General features: G+C 49.8%; 1 protein-coding gene across 1 annotated transcript; it reads right to left on the reverse strand.

The window, feature by feature from the left end:
• Nucleotides 1-337: 337 nt before the first annotated feature.
• TRIM63 (tripartite motif containing 63) lies at nucleotides 338-15356 on the reverse strand. Its single transcript, XM_086329005.1, has 9 exons — nucleotides 15063-15356; nucleotides 13779-13951; nucleotides 10663-10831; nucleotides 9565-9660; nucleotides 8166-8399; nucleotides 7052-7074; nucleotides 6596-6720; nucleotides 2241-2315; nucleotides 338-905 (listed from the first exon to the last, which is right to left on the reverse strand). Exons 1-9 carry the CDS (start codon nucleotides 15219-15221, stop codon nucleotides 895-897), a joined length of 1065 nt encoding a protein of 354 aa, XP_086185131.1. The 5' UTR covers nucleotides 15222-15356; the 3' UTR covers nucleotides 338-894.
• Nucleotides 15357-18012: the final 2656 nt, after the last annotated feature.

Below are 18012 nucleotides of genomic sequence, written 5' to 3' on the forward strand. Positions count from 1 at the left end.
TGTTTCCTGCCTGGCTTCCACTTCCCTTCACTCTGACTGTCCTGGGAATGTAGCTGCACTATTCACTCTTTGCCTCAGGCTGTGTTTTCTAGAGAACCAGAGAACAAGGCATTGAATGAAATCTTTTCTGAAGGGTCCTGTCAGGGCCAGTTTCCCAAGGAGCTCTCCTTGGGAAATGCCAGTTTGAAGGACAACTTGTTTGGTGGGATAGAAACCTGGGTTTTTGCCATTACTGTCTATTTCCTGCCCTACACTTCCTAGAAGGCCTTCTGTCCGTCTGCCCTGAACTCTCCTCACTGGGAAAAAAAAAAAAAAAAAGGCTGAATGAAACCCCAGCTTGGAAGAAAGCGCTGTGCATTTATTAAAACAACATATAACACAAACTCGGTCACCGTCCCTTATGTGGGGTATAGACACTGAAATACAGTACATTATCCTTTCCTGGACCTGTGAGTGCTAACCCACCAAGGAGAGGAAGTGGGCAGCTGTATCAACCTGGCTTCCTTCCCTTCTTTATAACAATCGCCAGTCACACAATGACCAGGCATTATCATACAAAAGTTCCTTTACAAAAAGCACCAAATTGGCATACATATACAAGTATACAAAAATCACATTTAAAAAATGTACAAAATATTCCATTTTGCACCAACGTAGAAAAGAATCCAGTGTGGTTGTTTCAAGCACGTTTCCAATTCTGGTTCGCAACGCTGGACACAGCGGTGGGGTCCTACTCCTAGTTCCTGCTCTCTGAGCAGAGAGAAGACACACCTCCCCGTTGCCCCGCCAGGGGCCCTGACCCCTCCCACCCTGGGCCTGTCACTAAGGCAGCTGGGCCCATCCCCACCCTCCCCGGTCTCTCTGCATCTAGAGGGTCTCTCCCTCATCATCGCCTTACTGGTGTCCTGAAAGAAAAAGACAAAGAAAATCAAGGTGAGATGGGAACGCAGGAGGACGCAGGGCTTACCAAGCTGCGGGGAAAAAATTATCAAACCCCAGTTCCTGTCTGGGCTTCCCTGATGGCTCAGACGGTAAAGCGTCTGCCTACAATGGGGGAGACCTAGGTTCGATCCCTGGGTTGGGAAGATCCTCTGGAGAAGGAAATGGCAACCCACTCCAGTACTCTTGCCTGGAAAATCCCATGGACAGAGAAGCCTGGTAGACTTCAGTCCATGGGGTCACAAAGAGTCAGACATGACTGCTGCTGCTGCTGCTGCTGCTGCTGCTAAATTGCTTCAGTTGTGTCTGACTCTGTGCGACCCCATAGACGGCAGCCCACCAGGTTCCCCCGTCCCTGGGATTCTCCAGGCAAGATCACGGGAGTGGGTTGCCATTTCCTTCTCCAATGCATGAAAGTGAAAAGTGAAAGTGAAGTCGCTCAGTTGAGTCCGACTCTTAGCGACCCCATGGACTGCAGGCTACCAGGCTCCTCCGCCCATGGGATTTTCCAGGCAAGAGTACTGGAGTGGGGTGCCATTGTCTTCTCCAAGACATGACTGAGTGACTGCTAATTCCTGTCTGACCTCTTCCTTTTACAATCAAAATGGAATTTAGCTGCCTGAATGCTATGGATTGCAGATCCAATGCAAAAAAGTATAGCCGGCTGACAAATGAAAGTGTTAGTTGCTCAGTTATGTCCAACTCTTTTGTGACCTCATGGACTATAGCTCAGCAGACTCTGCTGTCCATGGTATTATCCAGGTAAGAATGCTGGAGTGGGTTGCCATTTCCTTCTCCAGGGGATCTTCCCAACCCAGGGATCAAACCCATGTCTCCTGCATTACAGGCGGATTCTTTACCACTGAGCCACCAGGGAAGCCCCAGCACTGTTCACTCTTTCCAAATTTTCACAAGATGAAAATCCAAATTCTTTATTGAAATCTTCTTTTAAAAAACAAAAGCTCCTTTTTAAAAAAGACGACTAATTTAAAAAAATGCTGACAACTAATTTTTAAAATTTTAAATATTTAGCCAAGCCTGAGTGCTCTCTATGACTTCTGTTATACTGTGTCACTTTCCATTTGGGAAGGTCATTTAGAGGTAAAGTGAGAACTCTTTATTATGAATAGTTGGAGGGACTTCTCTAAGAGAAAAGGGAATGGGATTTTACCTTAAAATCTCTTTTTAATTTTGCCTTAAAAACTCTTAAAAAGGGTAGAAACATCATCCCAGTGTCACTCAGTAGGGCTCTCAAGTTGTCACTGAATGAATGAAAAAGTGGAGGTAGATGGGTATCTCACCTTCTTCCTTCCCCTCTGTGGACTCTTCCTCTTCATGATCTTCTTCTTCTTCAATGAACTCCTCCTCTTCCTCATCTGTGTGTGACAAAGAACAATTGCCTTAGGTTTGGGCTGGTGTCTCAGAGGAGAGGTTCAAAGGAGATCCAGGCTGGAGACACCCAGTTCAGTTCAGTGTCTCCATCGTGTCTGACTTTTTGCAACCCCATGGACGGCAGCACACCAGACTTCCCTGTCCATCACCAACCCCAGAGTCAGTTCAAACTCATGTCCATTGAGTCGGTGATGCCATCCAACCATCTACTCCTCTGTCGGCCCCTTCTCCTCCTGCCCCCAATCTTTCCCAGCATCAGGGTCTTTTCCAGAGTCAGTTCTTCACATCAGGTGGCCAAAGTATTAGAGTTTCAGCTTCAACATCAGTCCTTCCAATGAATATTCAGGACTGATTTCCTTTAGGATGGACTGGTTGGATCTTCCTGCTGTCCAAGGGACTCTCAAGAGTTTTCTCCAACACCAGAGTTCAAAAGCATCAATTCTTTGCCGCTCAGCTTTCTCTATAGTCCAACTCTCACGTCCATACACGACTACTGGAAAAACCATAGCTTTAACTGGACAGATCTTTGTCAGCAAAGTAATGTCTCTACTTTTTAATATGCTGTCTATGCTGGTCATAGCTTTTCTTCCAAGGAGCAAGCATCTTTTAATTTCATGGCTGTAGTCACTATCTGCAGTGATTTTGGAGCCCCCCAAAATAAAATCTCTCACTGTCCAGTCAGGATCAAAGGGCCATGTTGGTGCCTCAGGGGCCCAGGAGGCAATGGGTTTGGTCCTCTTTCCCCCAACACTCTCCAAGGCAGGGAGGCTCAAGACCTCCTTTGTTCCAGTAGCAGCAGCATCTCTTCCCTGGTCTGCCTGTGACCAGAGGAGACCCTGGAAATGCATATGCAGACTGTCTGCCTCTGCACACAGAGCATCATTACCTGGGAAACAGGGAAATGCCTTGGTCCTCAGGAGTCAGAGTCCTTATCCTGAAGGTATCTGCTCAGTCTTTGAAATCTGCTTGCCTCACACTCCTTGTCCAGTTTTCCCACATTCCTTAGCCTACAGGGCCATGGATACAGGGTGGGAAGCCCTTCAGGGGCCATCTGCTCGTTAGTTGCCTGAAACTGAGCCCCACATGGTGACTATGGTGCAAGCTCTGTGCTCAATTTCCCGTCCTGGGGTCTCGCCTTCAAGCTCTACTCACAGGGGACAGGCCCCTTCCCCACCCTCTCTCTCAAGCCGCTTCTTTGAGCCTTTGGGTGCCCTGAAGGGGTCAGTACAGACTCAGAGTATTTGTCAAGAGTATCTGGAGAAGGGCTTGAAAGAGTTAATTCCTCCAAACTGACAACTGGGATCTGTGTATAACCCGAGGAATTTTTTTTTTTTTTTGTGGTGGTGGTGGTTTAAACCATTATTACAATTAACTACTTATAGCAGCATTTGCTAAGAATTTACTATGGGCCAAGTGCTAACTTGTGCTAAGGACTGTACACTCATTGCCTCATACAATCCCCAGATGACCCTTGGTGGAACCTGCACTTACTGCCCATGTGGCCCCTGCAAGTCACTCACCTTTCCTTGGATTTTTTTTTAAATTTTTTATTTTATATTGGAGTATAGCCGATTAACAACACTGTGATAGTTTCAGGTGGACAGCAAAGGGACTCAGTCATACGTGGTCATGGATCCATTCTCCCACCTTTCCTTGGTTTTATTGCCTTGACTACAAAACGGAGATGACAAAAGAACTACCTCTTAAAGTTGTTGTATTAAACAACAGAGTTCATGTCCAGGGCTCAGTGGCCAGGCCACAGAAAGTTCTCAAGGAATGGTATCCATGGGTACACTCTCCATTTACCCGTGAGGACACAGAGAGGCTCAGGGAGATTACTGAAGGCAGTGCAGGTATTCACAGTGTCAGACTGCTCACACAGTATGATCCACTCTTGAAGATCTTAGTTTAGGGAGGGTGACTCCAGGGGATCTTCCCAACCCAGGGATCGAACCGGCATCTCTTACATCTCCTGTATCAGCAGCCGAGTTCGTTAACACCACGTGGGAAGCCCAGATGATCTACAGCCATGGATTTACCCAAGTCCACTGACACCTCCCTGGTGACTGGCAACTTCCCTGGTGGTTCAGACAGTAGAGAATCTGTCTGCAATGCCAGAGACCCAGGTTTGATCCCCAGGTCGGGAAGATCCCCTGGAGAAGAAAATGGCAACCCCCTCCAGTATTCTTGCCTGGATAATCCCATGGACAGAGGAGCCTGGTGGGCTACAGTCCATGGGGTCGCAAAGAGTCAGACATGACTGAGCGACTAACACTTTCATTGACACCTCAGCTTTGGGATGTATGTCGTCCTTACCCAAGAATAGAGTATATTTGGGCTTCTGAGAATGGATTTAGCACTCCGGATTCTGAAAGCTTGCAGGCGAGCAGACGCAGGAGGTGCCAAGAAGCTTTTCTTTCTCTTGCAAGCCCATTCACAGCTCTTCCCTGCCCCTACACGACCCCTACCCCTCTTTCTTACTCTCAGCAGACCACCAGAGCATCACCTCTCACACAAAGGCAACATTCAACAGAACTGGATCTGCCCTCCCTCTCTTTGTTGCTAACTAGCTGCCTTTCAACTGTGAAACCTTGAGCGAACTATCAACATCTTTGTTCTCCATCTGGTTCCTCGTGCTTTCTTATTATTTTTCCTTTATTATTGTTATGGCTATATTGTTACAATTATTATAGGTACTCTGTGGAAAAGTAACCACAGACAGAAGCAAGGACAGAATATAGATAAATTAAGGTGCCTGAGTATCCAAGTTTACAGCAGTAGGAAGCTGAAGCTAAGACTAGATTTAGGCAGTAACTAGTAAGGCAATGGCACCCCACTCCAGTACTCTTGCCTGGAAAATCCCATGGACGGAGGAGCCTGGTGCGCTGCAGTCCATGGGGTCGCTAAGAGTCGGACATGACTGAGTGACTTCACTTTCACTTTTCACTTTGATACACTGGAGAAGGAAATGGCAACCCACTCCAGTGTTCTTGCCTGGAGAATCCCAGGGACGGGGGAGCCTGGTGGGCCGCCGTCTATGGGGTCGCACAGAGTCGGACGCGACTGAAGCGACTTAGCAGCAGCAGTATATGTCTAGTACCTTACAGAGGCCTCTGAATCAATGTCTTATTTGCTGCACAGCATCATTCGGTGGTCATTATCAGTAGGCCTATTTGTAACCTAAGTTTAAAGTGAGGAAATGAAGCTCAGTGAGGTGGAGGGAACCATCAAAATGCCACGAAAGATAAAAAATGGCAGAACTGGGTGGTTCCGTAGTTAAGAATCCACCTGCCAATGCATGGAACATGGGTTCCATTCCTGGTCTGGAAAGAGCCCACCTGCGGGAGGATAACTAAGCCTGTGCTCCAAAACAAGAAAAGTTCATGCACTATAACTAGAGAAAGCCAGCACACAGCAACGAAGACCCAGTGAAGCCAAAAATAAATTAAAAAAAAAATAGAAGTAGCCGAACCAGATTTGATCTTAGGTCTGCCTGATTTTATGAAGTTAAAAGACGCTTGCTCCTTGGAAGAAAAGCTATGACCAACCTAGACAGCATATTAAAAAGCAGAGACATTACTTTACCAACAAAAGTCTGTCTAAAAGCTATGGTTTTTCTAGTAGTCATGTATGGATGTGAGAGTTGGACCAGAAAGAAGGCTGAGTGCCGAAGAATTGATGCTTTTGAACCGTGGTGTTGGAGAGAACTCTTCAGAGTCCCTTGGACAGCAAGGAGATCAAACCAGGCGATCCTAAAGGAAATCCACCCTGAATATTAATTGGAAGGACTGATGCTGAAGCTGAAGCTCCAATACTTTGGCCACCTGATGTGAAGAAATGACTCATTGGAAAAGACGCTGATGCTGGGAAAGACTGAAGGCAGGAGGAGAAGGGGCCGACAGAGGATGAGATGGTTGGATGGCATCACCAACCTGATGGACGTGAGTTTGAGCAAGCTCCGGGATTTGGTAATGGTCAGGGAAGCATGGTGTGCTGCAGTCCATGGGGTTGCAAAGAGTCGGACACGACTGAGTGACTGAACTGAACTGAACTGAACTGAACTGCCTGATTCCAAGTTGCCTTACTGTTTCTATCACCCCAAGTTCCTCCCTATAGCAGATCCATACATAATTTACTGAGCTGGGCTTACCCAGAAGTTGACTGTACAAGTCTGATGGATATCTGGGTATGTTTGGCAGTGTATCTGCCTCCATGTGGGGCTCAGTGGGAGGGAAGCTGACTTGCAGGGGAAATAATCCCTTACCTGTCCCAAAGTCGATGGTCCTCAGGGTGTCAGCTACGTGCTCTAAGTCCAAAGTAAAGTAGTCCATGTTTTCAAAGCCCTGCTCTATCTTCCCCAGCTGGCAACCCTTGGAAGCTTCCACGATGCTGTGGGGCAGAGAGAAAAGGGGGGAAGGGCACAGTGAGATCTCTGTTCCCAGAGAAGGAAGGAGGCGTTTTAGCTCCAACTTACACCAGGGCACATGCTTGTGTCCACACCCAGGCCTTGCACCCAGAGGCTTCCCTGGAGGGTGGAGTATTTTCCCTTGGGTCACAAGCAGAATAGATGTCTAAGACAGCAGGGATGTAAAGGCTAGGAAAGGTAGCCTAGGGGAAGACCCTCCCAGCAGAACTAATGCAAAGGAGGAGGCCTTCTGAACATGTCAGAGGCCCTGAGGGGAACTAGAGCCTTGACTCATAGCCCTGGGGAAACACTGACCTTCTGATGAGCTGCTTGGCACTCTGTGGGGGGAGAGAAAGAGCAAAGGGTTAGAACTGCAGAAAGGGGAGCCCCAGGAAATCAGCAAAACCGGTGACCAGGCACTGCAGATGCACACTTGGTGCCATCCCCTTGCCTAGCTTTGCCAAACAGAACTTGGATTTTCCCTCTGTCCATGGTCTGCGCAGGCCTTAGTCATTATCCTAGGACCCTCCCGTTGTGGCCGGAAGCTTGGATTCTAGGAGTATTCATCTAAGCACTCTTAAACACGGAAATCCCCAAGATGAGAATCATATTCTAATCACCTTTTTAAACCCTATGTCTAGCACAAAGCCTGGCCCACAGTATGTGCTTAGGAAATTTTTATTGAACTTAACTCTTCCTTACAAAATCTTACAGCTGATCCCTTCATGTTTCCCCCAACCAGCTCTTCTAGGGTAGGGCTGTCTCTTTCATCTGTCTCTCCATCTCAGCGACTGGCCTACAGCAGGTGCTCAGTTAATAGTCTCCACATGGGCACTGTATTTTGTAGCTTGCAAAGCCATTTCACAAGCATCCTTTTATTTGATCCTCATAAAATCAGTTGAGAGGAAGGGAGGGAGAAATTGTTACATGCTCACTATGCAGACAGGGGCTTCCTGAGTAGCTCAGCTGGTAAAGAATCTGCCTGCAATGCAGGAGACCCCGGTTAGATTCCTGGGTCAGGAAGTTCCCCTGGCGAAAGGATAGGCTACCCACTCCAGTATTCTTGGGCTTCCCTGGTGGCTCAGATAGTAAAGAATCCACCTGCAAAGCAGGAGGCCTGGGTTCAATCCCTGGGTTGTGAAAATCCCTTGGAGGAGGGCATGGCAATCCACTCCAGTATTCTTGCCTGGAGAATCCCCATGGACAGAAGAGCCTGGCGGGCTACAGTCCATGGGGTCACAAAGAGTTGGACACGACTGAGAAACTAAGCACAGCACAACACATACAGATGAGGAGACTGAGTCTTTAAATATGAATGAGCTTGAAATAACTTCCCCAAAGGCATAGTCTTTGGTGATCAGTGATGGAGCCCAACTTGCCCCTTGGAGCTGCTGAGTTGAAGTGCCCACCCCCTCCCAGGACTGCTCACCAAGAGGAAGATGGCGCCACCGGGCTCGTCCAGAGACTGGATGGCTGTCTCCACCAGCTTGGTGGACTTGTCCAGTTGCTCCCGGTACTGCTGGATGAGGGCCTCAAGGAAGCCGAGCTTCTCCTCCTGCTCGCGCGTGATCCGCTGCAGCAGCTCGCTCTTCTTCTCGTCCAGGATGGCGTACAGCGTGTCAAACTTCTGGCTCAGTTCTTCTTTCACCTGGTGACTGTTCTCCTGGTGACAGAGATCTCTGAGTCACATCCTGCAGGTCCTCCTTCCTATCCCCTACCCTTCCTTCCTGGGATGGGTGTGCTAGGAATGAAGAGTCTAGAGCTGGGAGAGATTTACTGCACCCCCATTTTGCAGAACACGAAACAAAGCCTTAGCCAGAAGAAAGCATTTGCTAGGGTTTGCCAGCAATGTTTGGAGGCTGGCGTCGTAGAGAAAACTACACCTTTCCTCAAAAGTGGAGACTCTAGGGTCAGGTGGGATGACATATGTGGGCCTCCTGTGTGCCCCCAGTCACACTCTTTCTCCACTTTAGGACCAAGACCAGATTTGGGAAATTCTGCATCATTTGGTCCCCAGAGAAGTGGAGAAGCAGCCCCACCCCACCCCTGGCAATGGTATCCACATTGAGACTCCCTGCTGTCCAACACTGACGCTACATTTTCATTTTCTTACCTGTAAACTGGGTATAATAGTAGCATCTCATTAGACTGGGGGCCCCTCGTGGATAATAACAACATCCTTCTTCCTTCTCTGAACCTATACTCACACAACTCTATCCATCAGAAATACACTGATCACTCCCAACCCCCCATGTCATTCCCAGGTCCCCACCTCAAGGGTATATGAAAAATCATGGATGCTTTTGCAGGAATAGAAAAGAGTCCTCTACCTCTACAGTCTTGCTCCTCAGAGTGTGGTCCATGGACAAGCAACTTGGGCAAATCCTGGGAGCTTGTTAAAAAAGCACAATCTCATGCCTCCTTCTAGACCTACTGAATCAGAACTTGAATTCTAACAAAATCTCAGGGTGATTTCAAGTTTCCCATTAAAGCCTGAGAAGCTTTAGTGTATAGCACACTGGAGAACAATGCTCTAAGAACTACTAGCTTCCTGGATAAATGCTGGGAATGATTGAAGGGGACACTGCCTGAAGTCAGGGACCTGGTCTGTCTTCCTCGCCACCCCATCCTCAGCATCTTTGGCAGAGCCTGGTACCCAGTGATCCTCAAGAAGCTTTTGTGAGTGAATGAATAAATGGACTAGTCATTCCCTCCCCAACCATCCCTGTGTGAACACTCCAGGCCCAGGCTCGACGGGGAAGCCACCCCAGAGACCAGGTTGCCCTGGGAAGCTTCGAATGCCCAGGCCCAGCTATGCTTCCCCTCACCTTGGTCACTCGACAGGAGTCCTCTAGCTGAGTGATGATGGTCTGCACACGGTCATTCCCTGCCACCAGCATGGAGATACAGTTACTCAGCTCGGTCTAGATGGGAGGGATGGTGGGGGAACAGGAGAGGAGAGACAAAAATAGTCTCAGGGCCCACCCTCATGGGAGTGGCAGCAACACAGCACCCTCACTCCCCTCTCTGCTAGAAAGAGCCTCTTTCTGGGGTGCAGCTCAGGTCCAGAGCAGAGAACACCAGAGAGACACTGCATCCCTCACATCACAGTGGAGGCACAGAGAGGGGAAGTGAGTTGCCCCAAATGCACAGCAATGTGCTGGCCAAGGAGGGGCTTGTTTCTAGGAATGAAGGGATCCAGAAAAAAAAAAAAAAAATAGGTTGGAGAATTCTAGAAGAGAAAGATCAAGATAAGAGAGGAAGGAGGGGAGGAAAGAGTACAGAAAGGGGTTGTTGTTGTTGCTTAGTCAAAAAGTCATGTCCGACTCTTTTGCGATGCTATGGACTGTAACTCACCAGGCTCCTCTGTCCATGGGATTTGCCAGGCAAGAGTACTGGAGTGGGTTGCCATTCCCTTCTCCAGGAGATCTTCCCAGCCCAGGGTTTGAATCTGTGTCTCCTGCATTGGTAGGTGAATTCTTTACCACTGAGTCACCTGGGAAGCCGCAGCTTATCGCATGTACAGGGTGGTGGGGCTCTCACAGGCCCAGGGACCCAGAGAGAAGGCTGCCTCTTGCTGCAGGGGGATCTGGGGAGGGGTGACCAGCACAGAAAGAGGCAGCAGGGGCCCAAACCACACTGGGTTATAGAAGTCATGGCCTGAGAGGACCCGGGTGACCTGGCCCTGGGATCTGGTCTCTCCCTTGCGGCCGCACCCAGGTGCCCTCAAGCTGCTCTAAGTATAACTCATGAGCTCAGCCATCTCCCCAAGGAAGGCAAGGGCAGTTCTCCCTACGGCCCGGGACGTCCCTCCGGGGGACTATTCCTGGAAGGCCGGCTCAGCAGATCTACGGGGATCAAGTCCGCATCCTGAATCATCTGTCCAGCGGGCTCGGGCTGGGGGTGGGAGTCGCTCAGGCCAGTACCTTCTGTCCCTGGAAGACACTCTGCAGTGGGGCCACCTCGCAGGCCTTGTGGGCTCCGAACACCTTGCACATGGAGCAGGTGGGCACCTCGCACGTGAGGCAGTAGATGTTGATTTTCTCATCTTCGTGCTCCTTGCACATGGGGTGGCTGCCCTTCTGCAGCGGCCGGCTGAAGTGGAGAAGAGTCATCAGTCATGAGGTGTGGTTTCAAATCCCTGTCTTCCCCTGCAGCCCCAGGAGCCCCCCACCCCCCGCCCCCAACCCACATCTACAACCCGAGCTCTCAGAGGTTGTCTGTCCTGAATCCTTTTCTTTTCATTCTCTGAGGGCCCAGAACCAGGGAAGCCAATGACACCAAGACTAGGATTCAAACTCCAGTGATGGAGTTGGCCCAGGCCTGGCCAATGCAGGACCTGGAAAAAGTTGTAGGATCCCAGAGTCATTTTGAGACGTTCTGGAAAAGAGGAAACTGGGTCCCAGAACGGTGAATGGACTTGCCCAAGGTCGCCCAGCAAGTCAGGGCAGGGGAGGCTAAGGTTCATTTGTTCTAATTATAGTCCCCAGGCTCTTGGTTACAGCAGGTTGGGCTTCCAACAAAGCAATTTATACTCATGGCCTCACTGACTTCTATATTTAATCCACCAGACTGTAATCTCTGTCAAAGCAGGGAAACTTGCCTGTTGTCTTCAGCCCTAAATCTGCAATGTACAGTGCCTGACGTAGAGCAGGTGGTGACTGAATACGGGTGGAGAGAATACATCAGTAAGCAAGGTGTACCAAGGCTCTGAGAAGGAGGTGGTATGTGTGCCCCAAGTCACTCAGCGAAAGCAGAGGCAGCCCAGGGCCATCCAGTGGCCCAGCACAAGCCTTAATTTCCAACCTGATAGTCTTTCCAGGATCCAGAGTTGCTTCTTTCTCTTTCTTCCCAAACACACACTCTTAGGATGACTTTCTCCCTTTGTCTCTCTCCTCTTAGGGCCTCTGGCATTTTATCTATGGTTCTCTCACAGTTACTTCCTGAGATTCAATTTTTTGAGTCTAGGTTTTACCGCCCGGCTAACTCTACACTCATCTAGAGTCAACAGCACGCCTACATCATCTCTGATTTCCAAGCCCCTAACACAGCAGTGTGTGTGAGTGCTCAGTCACTTAGTCATGTCTGACTCTTTGCGACCCCATGGACTGTAGCCCACCAGGCTCCGCTGTCTGTGGATTTCTCCAGTCAAGAATACCGGAATGGGTTCCCATTTCCTTCTCCAGGAGATCTTTCCAACCCAGGGATAGAACCCATATCTCCTGTGTCTCCTGCATTGACAAGCAGATTCTTTACCACTGAGCGATGGCAGGCAGGTCATAAATGGTGACTATCCCCCAACATGTCAGTGCCTCAACTCCAAACAGCCCTGCATGATTGATCACACCCAGGGCATTACTGTCCCCTCAAGAGCTTAAATAAGCTCCTTTTCAGACTTGTCTTCCCAGGGTCCCCCATGCCAGCAGGGCTCTCCCTTTACTACCTGTCTCTGCCCTCTGGGAAGGGAGCTCTGGGGTGACTGCAGGTGCAGAGGTGAGGCACGATCCTGTGGTCTGGTGCCTGTGTCCCCCGTCATCCCAGATGCCCATCCTCCCAACCCCAGGGACCAGCATCAGGGTTCAAGTCCACACTGTTCTGCCGCTTACTCATGGTGACCTTGGACAAGTGATTTCACCTCTCTGGGCCCTGGTCTCACCCCCAAGCTACATGGGGCAGAACCTCAATAACTATCGTCATCATTCAGTTCTGGTGAAAGGCCTGGGAGGGTTCAAACACAACTTCCTCTTTCTAGGTTGACTCTATTATTTTGGTGCAATATTGATTTTATTATGATCATGATCAACAACATAATCGCATTTTTGTAGTGTTGAACTCTGGCAACATGAGAGGCAGTAGCAGTTAAGAATGTTCACCATGGAGTCAGTCAGACAGGCTCCCTCTCAGCTTCACCACTCGCTAGCTGAGTGGCCTCGGACAAACCTCTGAGTCTCCATTTTCTCATCAGAAAATGAGGGTAAAAATGGCTCAAAGGATTACTGTGAGAATTAAAACGGGGATAATGCATGGAAAATGCTTAGTGCAGCGCTGCACACAGTGGATGCTCAGTAAATACTTGCCATCTTGAGCACTTCCCATCAACATCCTATTTGATAGTCATGATAGCAAATCTTACTGTCCGTTTCTGGAGACAGAGGAAATAGAGGCCCAGAGACTCACCCAAGACCCTACCGTGCATGAGTAACAGAGTCAGAGTAGCAGACACAGTGCTCTGGTTAGAGCTTTCTCAAACAAGGACTAGTCTGTCGACTTTTGGGGGCACAGGACGCTGCCCACAAGCACGTATTTGGTGAGGCCTTGGGACTGCAAGGGCCATGAGGTCAGCAGCCTCTTGTCAGGACATGCTGATCAGTAAAGATCTGCTTGGTAGCTTTATCTCTCCCCAACACAGCACAACCTCCACTAGGCACAAATTCTGCCCAAGAATGAGTGGCTATTTCACAAACAGGGAGAGTTGGAGCTAGATGGGTTGGGCTGGGTCCCAGCAATTCTCAGCTGCGAAACTCTGGGTAAGTGATTTTACCTCTTTGAGCCTCAGCCTCCTCCTCCATGAAACAGGGATGATGAAAGCCATGCTAATCCATAAAAAACTGCTGTGAAGCAGCAGCAGGAAGCATTCCTGGTGTTTGGCACTGCTGTTATCATTATAGAGAAACTGGCTTTGTTCTCACTGGGCGCTTTCTCCGCTCATCAGGGCCACTTAACTGGCCCCAGTGGCTCCCTCTCCCTCACTCTCCCTCTCACATCTCATCTGTCCCCTGATTTTGGTCTCAGTATCTTCCAGGAGGACAGCCTAATGTCTGGGTCCCCTGCCATTCACTGGATGACACCGAAAGCCAGGGCTGGGGGATAAGATGAGCCTCTGTTCATGCCTAAGGGAGATGGCTGCCTGGACTAACTGGCATATCTCTTCCAGCTAGGGGACTGGATCCAGAGTAGGTGAAGGAGGATGGGGCCCTGAAGCGCTGGACGCCCAGGATGGGCAGGGGCAGGGGGATGGCCTCCCCGCGGAGGGAGCACTGACCTGGAGCACTCCTGTTTGTAGATGTCAATGATGTTCTCCACCAGCAGATTCCGCTGCAGGCCGTACACTCCGTGGCGGTCCATGATCACCTCGTGGCGGCAGGAAGGGCAGCGGAAACGGCCTCCAGACATGGCCGCGGAGCCAACCCGGCCGGTCCAGTAGGGATTGGCAGCCTGCTGGCGACAGGGGCGGAGGTGAGGCCTGGGCTCCCTCCTTGGCTCCTTCCCTTTCTGACCTCCAACTGTCTTCCCCATTGATCACCACCACCATTCTCATCAAACCACATGACTTAAACCTTCCCCTTGGCTCAGACTGGTAAAGCGTCTGCCTGTAGCACGGGAGACCCGGGTTCGATCCCTGGGTTGGGAAGATCCCCTGGAGAAAGAAATGGCAACCCACTCCAGTACTCTTGCCTGGAAAATCCCATGGATGGAGGAGCCTGGCAGGCTACCGTCCATGGGGTTGCAAAGAGTCGGTCACAACTGAGCGACTTCACTTTCTTTCCTAATATGAGAGAGCCAGCCCACTTACACAGGGAGCACCTGAGAATCAACTAAGGAATCAACAGGTTTGGAGATCAGCAGACCAAGGGTCAAGTCACAGTAATTCTTGGAATGACTTCGGTGAGCAACCTTTTCTCACCAAGCCTCCGTTTGTCCATTCATGAAATGGGCATGAAATTACAGCCAGCTCCTAGAATTGCGTTTTAAAGAAAAGATAGAGACCATTCTGTAAAGTGCTTCTGGGGAACTTTGAGGCCTGTCTCCTAGCCAGGATGGACACCCACTCCCATTCTTTTCTTAAGGAGATGAAGCCCCTCCTGCTCCCCATTATAGCAAACAGTTTCAAGGGGAAGATGCTGAGAGGGTGCCTCTCAGCCACCCTCCTCCTAAAGATCTGGGCCCCCTGCCACTGCGGAGCTGGCTCCAGCCCCTGGGGTCTGGTTTCTCTCTCCTTTCTGCCTGCCTCTCCCACTTATCACTTGAAGCATTTGACTCCTGATTGGAGAGTCAACTGTGGTGCTCAGGACAGGGTGGGGTAGCTGCAGGCAGGGTGGGGAGGGGAGAAGTGCGTCATGGAGAAGGAATGGGTCAGCCAGAGCCGCCTCCCCAGCCCCGTCGACCCCTTCCAGAGACTTCGGCAGGGGTTCACTTCAGAGGGGGAAAAAAACAAGTCCAGTTTGGAAGGGTTCCGGACTAAGAGAGAAGTTTTCTTTTAGCTTTCATCACAGGAAGACTGAGTAGCTGCCTGGAGCCCCAGTCCTATGCCAGGCCCAGCACTGACCTGGAAGATGTCGTTGGCACACTTCCGGCAGAGGTTGTGCTGGCACGGCAAGATGACCACCGGCTTGGTAAACATCTCCAGGCAGATGGGGCAGATCAGCTGCTTCTCCAGGTTCTCCATGGGGTTTCCATCCTGGATCAGGCTCGACTTATAATCCATGTTGTCCTGGAGACAGACGTGGGGACCCACCTGGCTGCCTCCTTCACCTGCCTTGCTCTAAGCAGACCTGGGGGTCTTTGTTACAGAATACCCGCCCAGAGCCTCTTTGCCTTCCTCTCCTGGCGCCCAAACTCTGCCTTGGTCTGAGGCCCCTCTGATATTTATAGCTGGGCCCTGGTCACATGAGCCCCAGGAGGAGACCAGCTGAGCATTCCGGTGCCAAGTGGCTGGCGAAGCTTGAGTTTCCTCCAGGCCTGAAAGACCAACCCTCTCGGATCACATGTAAGGATGAGCAGTCACTGTTCCCTTGGGACGGGGGTCGTAAACAAGAACAGCTTGTTCGTGGGCAGGCTTGGGGCAGGACTGGTACCCAGAGTTTCCTCCAAAAATTAGTCTCCTCCTACAGCAGGCTGGTAAGGAGTGAGGGGGCCACTGGGATGTGTGGGGTTAACAACCAGTGCCCTCTCACTGACCAAAATAAATCCATCCCCTCCTCTGGAGTCCTGGGCAACTCCCCAGGTAAGGCCTACCCCCAAGCACAGCACGTTGCTAAAGACCCTGAGATGTCCCCAACCAGGGCTAGCCCGTCCCTCCATCCCTTGGCCACTAATTCCATTTTTTTTTTTTTCTTTCTGGATCGCATGTAGGGTCTTAGTTCCTCAACCAGGGATCAAACCCACACCCCTTGCAGTGGAAGTGTAGAGTCTTAACCACTGGACCTCCAGGGAAGTCCCTAATTCCATTTTAATACAGGATTCCTTCCCTTGATACGGAGTCTGTTTCCTCATTTTATAGATTTTGACACTGAGGTTTAAGAAGGAAAGGATCTTATTCAAAGTGATCTGGGAAGTAAGTGGCAAAGCCACAAATCTTATTCATTCATCAGACACTGAGCGACTAAACAACAGAGACAATCTATACATCAGGCAACGAGTGAGTGAAGTCGCTCAGTCGTGTCTGACTCTTTGCAACCCCATGGACTGTAGCCTACCAAGCTCCTCTGTCCATGGGATTTTCCAGGCAATAGTACTGGAGTGGATTGCTATTTCCTTCTCCAGGGGATCTTCCCAACCCAGGGATCAAACCTGGGTCTCCCGCATTGTAGACAGATGCTTTACCGTCTGAGCCACCACGGAAGTCCTATACATCAGGCAACAAAATGAGAGATAAATGAGTAATCCTTTTCCCTGCCCTGGGAAACTCCCAGGCTAGGAAGGGAGACAGACACAAATAACTGTCATGTAGGGACCCGAAGCACTATGTATCCACTTAGACATTATCCAGATGTTCCCCTCTGCTTTCTGCACGAATTTAAATTTTTCTCCACATCCTTCTGGACCATCTTCCATGTTGGCTGGTAGAAGTCATTGTTGTTCAGTGCCAAAGTCAAGTCTGACTCTTTGCGATCCCATGCACTGCAACACGTCAGGCTTCCTTGTCCTTCACTATCTCCCAGAATTTGCTCAAACTCATGTCCATTGAGTCAGTGATACCATCCAACCATCTCATCCTCTGTCACCCACTTCTTCTCCTGCCCTCAATCTTTCCCAGCATCAGGGTCTTTTCCAATGAGTCAGTTCTTCGCATCAGGTGGCCAAAGTATTGGAGCTTTGGCATCAGTCCTTCCAATGAATATTCAGGACTGATTCCTTTAGGATGGACTGGTTTGATCTCCTTGCAGTCCTAGGGACTCTCAAGAGTCTTCTCCAACACCACAGTTTGAAGTTATTAGAGCAGCTCTAATGTCTTTAAGGTAGAATGTCATGCAAAGGGATATGGGTATCAGGTGCTGGTATGAGAGTGGGAACACTATCACTGGGCCCCAGGATGAGCCTAAAAGTCTGTAGAACCTACAGGAGGAGTGTCCAGGATCTCACAAAGAAGGGGCAGCAGGAGAACAAGTTTGATGACCTCAGCCTAGACAGGAGTGGATGGTTGAAGCCCTGAGATAAGGCCTAGTGAGTAGTAAGGACAGAGAAGCCAACCTTGTGATGGGGAGGGAATGGGAAGGAGAAGAAGAGGGGCAATCTCTCACAGAAAGAGCAGGAGTCTTAGAGGACAAGGAGTGGGCAATTTTTTTTCAATCCTTTTTTAACATTTGTTTATTTATTTGGCTGTGCCAAGTCACAGTTGCAGCATGCAGGATCTTTAGTTGTCACACATGGGATCTAGGTCCCTGATTAGGGATCAAACCTGCGCCCCCTGCATTTGGAGCGTGGAACCCCAGCCACCGGACCACCAGGCAAGTCCCAGGAGTGGGCAGTTTCAAGGAGAAGGTGGTCCCTCCCAAATGTCAATGGTTAGTTTTTTGCTGAGCATCTACTATGTGTTGGGCACTGGGTTAAGCAGTTCATGATCATTATTTTATTTCATCATCTCAACAGCCAACAGGTACAACGATGTAAGAACTATTGTACCCCATTCCTCAGATGAGGACACTCAGGCACAGAGAAGTCAAATAATTTGTATGAAGTCACACAGCCTGGACCTAGGACAAAACCCAGATATGTTTGACTTAGGCGCCCAAGCTCCTCATTTCTCTACTTGAACTGCAGGTCAACCCTGCCAGGCCAGCCAGGAAGAGGATGAGAGTTCAAAAGAATCTGTCCTTTCCTCCTTACTTGGTTTTGTTCAGACTTAAGGCAGCACAGTTCTCTGGGAAGGAGGGCCTTTCCACGGCCATAGGAGACAAAGGCTTCAGGCTGTCATGGCATCCCATTCTCCTTTGTCTAAGTGACTTGGTTATGGCCAGGGAGACCCGAAGGCTGGTGGAGGTGGGTTAAAGATAAAG

The sequence above is a fragment of the Bos grunniens genome, chromosome 2 (genome assembly GCF_055505025.1).
Source record: "Bos grunniens cultivar Pamir isolate PY7600 chromosome 2, Bosgru_T2T1.0, whole genome shotgun sequence".
In the NCBI taxonomy this organism is placed as follows: Eukaryota; Metazoa; Chordata; class Mammalia; order Artiodactyla; family Bovidae; genus Bos; species Bos grunniens.

Excerpts from the sequence above, each read along its gene's own strand:
- TRIM63 (XM_086329005.1), bottom strand. The coding sequence starts at position 15,221 with ATGGATTATAAGTCGAGCCTGATCCAGGATGGAAACCCCATGGAGAAC. Across the intron at positions 10,832-13,778 it reads TACAAACAGGAGTGCTCCAG|CCGGCCGCTGCAGAAGGGCA; the intron begins GTCAGTGCTCCC and ends TCTCCACTTCAG. Across the intron at positions 7,075-8,165 it reads GTGGCGCCATCTTCCTCTTG|AGTGCCAAGCAGCTCATCAG; the intron begins GTGAGCAGTCCT and ends CTCCCCCCACAG.